The following is a 6671-nucleotide window of genomic DNA, read 5'->3' on the forward strand; positions in this document are numbered from 1 at the left end:
AGTTATAATTAATAAGAAATCTTTTTAGATATTTCCCTCGTAATAAGATTGTACTTGTAGTGGGAATAAGTTCATGATGTGGATATACAAGGTCAGTGGATAATTGCAACTACAATACATGTGCTTAAAGCTACTACAGGTTTCCTCTGATTCAGTGTTGCCATGGCAAAGCTCAATGACTTTCATTGAGAAAGCGATGCCTTGCCTCATCACGCTGAATATTGTAATTGATTTTCCTTTCACTTGGTATGAGCTATGGTACAAACTAGCGGATATGTTGTTAATTCTCAGCGATTATATATATTCTCCACCAGTGGATAGAAGCTTAGTGCCTTAAAAAGTCGTTTTCTAGCTAATTTTAAAATGTGAGCTGCAGTCTAATGGGTATGGTCAAAGGCGTATTGTTTCCCTCTCCCTCTGGAGCTCTCAGAAATCTGGGAAAACCACTGCAAGCACATTTTGCGATGAAGGCCAAAAAAAGCAAGCGTATTTAATCCCATTGCAACAGGTGTTAAAACACCTTCAAGCATTTGTTGGCGCTCATAACAGAGCAACCGACACACACGAGCATACATTGGAGCAAACAGAAAACTCTACTTTTCCTCTGTGCTTCACGGATGTGAGGATTTCCTACATATAAGACATTTCTCGGCACGTAGCCAAAAGTTCAAAACGCAGCTGAATATATCTCAGTAATGTTTTGGAACCCAAATACTAATCTTATCCTAAGGGCTGCACAAAAATGGGAGACACAATTTGCACCATGGGTCTCTAAATGACATATGAAACGTGACAGTCACAAGGATTGTTGTAGTGAATAGCATGCCACAACTCTTTGCAAGGAAAGGATTAAGAGTGATGAAAGTAACATGGTTTTATAAATTAAGCCTGTTTGCACCCATATCCCCATCAAACCTGAGCAATATAACTGTTTGTCAGCAAATCAAACCATATTATTGAAGTCTAGATGTTCAATTGAATGCTTTTAAAAAACGGAGTTGACACCTTCTCTCACATATGCATGTGCTAGAATGCATTAAAGCCAAAATTACAATGTTATGTTAAAGCGTGAATAACATGGCATTTGCTATGCGGTCGTGAATTAGAGTACTATGCGGTCGTGAGTTAGTGTGTATTTAAGAAGAGGGATTTCGGAGATGTCAGGTGGTGAAACTGGTAGCAGCAACGTATGAGAAAACAGGCTGTCTTGCTCTCAGATGCCCTGCTATAATGAATTAGAGTTCAAGTAGCGATGTCAACAATGCCATTAACCCTGGCTCTTCAGAGAAATGCCTCAATTGAAGCACTCCACTCTACTGTTTCTTTGCTAGCATTTAAAGAAAAAAAAGCCTCATAGAAATTTTATGCAGTTCACGTGCAGTCTAGTATGGCCATCGTATCGACACGTTGGCCTCCTCAGATTGAAAAATTCTAACTGGTTCTAGCTGGTTCCAGCTGAGGCAGCTGAGAGTGGTTCAACTGGTTTATGGAATAATTCTGAGTTTGGACCAGGTGGGAATTACAACGAAACCCAGTTTGGCTGGTTCCAGATGTGACTGGCAAGTGCCATTCGTAAGCTATCGCGTGCACTTAGGCCACCACTCTGGGTATATGTCACTCTAACATAGGCTAAGAACAACAAGAACAACTTAGACATCTGAAAAGCAGTTCAGAATGTAGCCACTCACACCGCACTTAGCACACCAATCAGCACCAATACAGAAGACGCCAAAAGTGTTCTGTATAGTCAAGCGAGACGGCAAGCGATTGTTTGTTTCTATAGAGTTTGGTAAATTAAGAAGCACTCTTCACGAAAAATGGATTGCTTAAGGTGGCAGCAGCGTGTGCCATCAGACGTTTTCCTGCTAAAAAGGCACACTGCATTGACCCATCCTGGTCGAAAAGCACGACAGAACCGTGCCAGAAATATGACAATGTTTCGTCTTTTTGTCATTACGACACTTTTATGTTGTTTCCTAGTACTTTCCTGTTGTGCTGTAGTTTTTTTCTGTGCAAACTATGCAAAAGTCTGTTTTGCTACATGTTCATGGGCAAGAACGTTACGTAAAATCTCTTGGGACGACAGAAAATTTTCTGTTGTGTATTTAGACTGGGATATGACGACCATGGCCTTATTGCCCGGCGGCGTTTTGAAAATGCGTTTGAAATGGTAAAAGCAATACAGTGACTGGTCACATGCCGTGTCTATCATGTGAGCATCACAGCTCGTTTTCTGCAGCGTATGACTCAGTGTGCATATGTGTCTGAATGTAGTCCCAGCTGAGATCAGCTGGCTCTCCAGTGTTTAGCAATTGGGATCGGCTGTTGATCCCCATTCGGTGAAAGATTACTACTGGATGGGACCAAAAATCGCCCCCCTGAAAGCCATGCTGGCACACTTGGCCCCAAGTGGGACCAGGGGAAAACGTTTGGAACCAGCTGTAATTTTTTATGTTTGCGATTATTTTTCCCGCAGAGAGACAACTACTAAGACCACTTCCGTGGCTGCAACCATCTCTGGAGATGGAAGTGGCACCTGCAAAATCTGTTGTGAGGCTGCCGCCGATGTGTGGTTTGAGCCATGCGGCCATCGCTTGTACTGCTCAGAGTGCTGTCGGCGCATGAAGTGCTGCCTCACATGCGGCGTTGCTATCACGGGGAAAGTCACAAGCGGTAAGCATCCATTTCAATCTTAATATCCGGTGCTGTCGCTTTTCTTTAGGGGCCCAACTGGCTCTTGCATAAACACCTCGGAGTTGTGTCGGGTATGCTTTGTCGGGTCTTGATTCCCCCGCGAAGTTCATATAAACAGTAGTGGATGGAATGACGGAAGTGCTGTGGCAGTGCTGTTGAGCTGCTTGCTGGATGTTTACATTCAGTCGGCTCTGCGCGTGTTTGGTGCACATCAATTGAAATGCTGCCTACACCACACAGTTGTGTAAGGGGGCAGCATTTTTAGCAGCAAAGTAAAGCCGCCTTGAGCTTGATTTGTCATGGACATTGCAGTACTCAGTACACTAAGCAAACATAGACAATACATTTGGTGTCAGCTCTACTGATTTGCCTTGAAAAGATACAGTGAATGCGAGCACTAGCCACTGCCAATCAGCATGGCGTGCAGTACCTGTCATCCGCAATAAGCCACGCAATGTTTGCAAAAGCTGCTTGCTCACTCATTCAGTCGCCAATCTGCCCATGCTCAAACGCTGACTTGCTCCCCTGTCCTCACTCCCATACTCAATCATTCACTAACCGAGTCATTCGCTTGTGCAGTCACTGACTTGTTACCTGCTTGTTTCGGTTCTCATAGCTGAGAGGCAAGGTGCAAGTGCGGATGCGGAACGGCAGCGTGCCCAGAGAGAGCTGGAGGCACGCTTGCAGGAGCTTGAAGAAGCCCACGGCTGCAGCATCTGCATGGAGCGGCAGCGCAATGTTGTCTTCTTGTGCGGCCACGGCGCCTGCGACGACTGCGCTGCAGACCTGGACGCCTGCCACATGTGCCGCGAGACGATCACCAAGAGGATCAAGCTCTATTAGATTGCGCATATGTATACATTTAAAAATCTATCGTGTCTTTCTATCTTTAATCGATATAGCCATCGCCGAAGGCTTTTTGTTGCGCATTTGTTAGACGGGTTAGACGTGCATGTCAAAGCTTTACGTTGCTGCTGGACATGTCATTTGTTGAAATGTTCCTCATGATTTTGGTAAACGTTTCTCTTATCATCTGCTACAAAGAAGTGTAAAAAAATTTACTTTGTCAAGCACTTGTTCAGAGATATGCTGCTGGCATTGCTTATGAATGAAGTTGGCATTTCCGGCAGTTTTATAATAGTTTCTAGGTTAATAAGAATCAAAGAAACACATTTATGGGCCAGCCGCTGCCTGTGCATTTGGCATCATGGCAGTGGTTACGCTTTAGTCGTAGTCACTTCTGTGGCACTGACGGCTGCGATAAAGATTTGTGCACAAACCAGCAAACCCAAGCACTGAGGAGGTTAGAACATGACTTACTCACCAGGTTGTTAATGGTGCCGCAGTGGAATTTAAGTGCCAAAGTGACTGCATTTTATAAACAGATGCAGACAGAATTGTACAAGAAACAAGAGCGGGGAGACGACATGTAAAGAACCTTTCTTAAAGAGTGCGCAAGGAATAGTCAGCGACTTGCATGTCAAAGTGGATGTTACTTTTTGCGAACGTATCACTGTATGGCAGTGTGCGTTGTTATCATTGTCTGCATCGTCATTCTGAATGCAAACATCGGAGAGAAAGAGGATCAGGTGTCTCACAGTCATAGCTTGTCCTCTTTTTCTCGAGTGTTCATTATGATATTGATATCCGAGACTCTCACAGGTTGCATACTCCCCAAGTTTGGTGAGTATAATACCCAATAAGTCAAAGTTTTTTTTCTTGCTTGGACTGCACCAAAAGTATATACATTGAATTCCACGCAGCTGCCTAGAGAGAGTGGCAGCCTGTGGAAACAGTACTTCTATAGTAATGGTTGAAGATTGGTTTGTGTACGTGTTCTTAGCGAATCCTACATTTGGTTCAGTCAACAGTTTTTTCTTATCCTTTGGTCACATCATACGATAAAAAATATTACCCTCATCGACAGTCCCAAGAGCATCCTCTGACATTAAATATATATATATATGTATTTGTTAATGAGCGTTAATGAAGATTGTGCAGAATTAGTGCACATTTGTTGATTTAAATAGATATGAGCCCTTACCTGATTTTGGGCTAGACTCAAACCTGTTGCGCTTCAATTTAAGAAACTTCAGAAGCTCAAATAGGTATTGCATGCCACTCACATCCTTCCTGTAAGTCTGATCACATGTCCGCAGTCTGTAAGGCCTCCCGCGTACGTATCCTGTGTATGACTGACATATGCAGAGGTCTCTCTACTAGTGGCATGCCAGATCTCGAAAGCTCTTTCAGAGCAGAGGTGTACAGGTAAGGCATGAGTGGTCAGGCGTGTTTCCACTCTTTGTATCCTCTCGCATGTTGAAAACGGTGTCGTTTTCCCTCTGTGATATTATCTATCATGTAGCTTTTGTGCAATGAGTGGCTAAGTGGTCATTTATAGTTTTTATTAGGTCGGCAATTCAAGGCTGAGCGCTTTGTCATAACTTTGTTATGGCACACTGTAACTGTTCTTTCTCTCTACTCTGGAGAGTAGCGAAGATCCTCAGCTGACTGGCTTGGTGAACATTACAACTCTGATAACGTGTTTTTTTCCCCTTAACCATGTCCTTGTTTGGCTCCTAACTCCTGTTTTTACGCTATGGCTACACATTACTTCTACATATCAATATATCACCCGGTGATTTTGGGCATTATTTTTGTGTTACTAGATATATAACCACTCACGTTTACGAGGCGATGCCAAAGAACATTCTATTCCTGATCATCGTGGCACGTTTGGAAGACTGAAAGAGAACCTTTTCTTCCTGCATTTGTAAACAGAGACTGGATGGCCAATAAACTGTTTTCTTCTTTGTGGTTATCATGGCATTTGCAATGTGCAGAGGAAGATTCGTTATTGTGGATCGCCTGCAAAGGCTTTTTGCACATTCTAACTAGTTTCTTCACTCAGCCAATGAGTTTTCTGCCACATCGGCTTACCAAAGGTGCGGTGTCTTTCCTGATATTTCTGAAAGGGCAGCACGTATCCGGGACCATCTGGACTTCTAGTATGCACTGCAGCGGAAGGTTATCGCAGGTTCTCAGCACTGGAGATTTTAATTTATCTAACTCTTCTTGCAATTAATGTGTAAAAAATTCTGAAATGCAGCATTTACATATTAAGCTGCTGTGTGAGAGTTTTCCAGACTAAAAGCTTGACAGGCTTCCGCTAAATTACAGAATAGTTGTTTGCCTCGGGAAACCAGAATTATTTGTTTCAAAAGGCAGTGGTCCCAGCAAACAACGTACCTCCCCAGGTGCGCCCAGAAAGGATGGAATGTCCCAGTCCCAGTATAACATTTATCGAACATTTCCAGGCCATAGAGGCAGGACACATAAACACAAGCAAAGGGGAAGTGCGCCCACTAATGGCCTAGAAACGTTTTTTTCTAGGGTGTTAAGCAGAAACAAAAACAAATCATAGCATTTTGGTCCCAGAAAGGTAACTGGGAACACGTTCTTGGGACCAATGCTTTTCAACAAAAAATACAAATTGACTCCTCGCTCCCTTTTCTCTCTCCCTCGCGCCAAAAGCTACGTGGAGAGAAGGTTTTGCTCTTGCACTCGCCGTTTTGAGAGATCAAACAGTTTTGTTCGAACAGCCGAAGGAAGCGCAGTTCACCCCGCATCTCTCTCGAGGGCCGTCGGCTCCATGCTGCAGGCAGGCAGGCGACAGCAATCTGCCTTTTCATCGCACCGCCGGGAGCGGCAGTCCCCAACGTGCCAGTCTTCTATAGTGTTTCCAACTTCAACACGGTGCGGCGGTCCCTGCAGGCATCTCCAACTACCAGCAGTCCTCTTTGCGCCGCTGTCTAGCAGAGGCGCAGTAATGGCCTCCCGTCGCTCGCCCGGCTTCCTCGATGGACGGAAGCCATCTTGCGCACACGTATTCGCGCAGCCCTTAGCCGCTCGCGCGCAAGCCCCTACGCATGGCAGCTCTTTCTCTCATCACTGGGCTGTCGTGAACTTCGTAGCTG

The 6671-nt window shown here is 44.5% G+C and overlaps 1 protein-coding gene across 3 annotated transcripts in view; it reads left to right on the top strand.

The window, feature by feature from the left end:
* LOC144121002 (E3 ubiquitin-protein ligase MIB2-like) overlaps positions 1–5515 on the top strand; it is a 72248-nt gene extending 66733 nt beyond the window's left edge. For all 3 annotated transcript variants that reach the window (XM_077653888.1, XM_077653889.1, XM_077653890.1), the window contains exons 21-22: positions 2477–2673; positions 3311–5515. In XM_077653888.1, the coding sequence (XP_077510014.1) occupies positions 2477–2673; positions 3311–3537 (424 nt within the window). In that variant the 3' untranslated portion in view covers positions 3538–5515. The remainder of the gene's footprint in view (positions 1–2476; positions 2674–3310) is intronic.
* The last annotated feature ends 1156 nt before the right edge of the window (positions 5516–6671 follow it).

This window comes from Amblyomma americanum, chromosome 2 (assembly GCF_052857255.1).
Source record: "Amblyomma americanum isolate KBUSLIRL-KWMA chromosome 2, ASM5285725v1, whole genome shotgun sequence".
Taxonomy (NCBI): domain Eukaryota; kingdom Metazoa; phylum Arthropoda; class Arachnida; order Ixodida; family Ixodidae; genus Amblyomma; species Amblyomma americanum.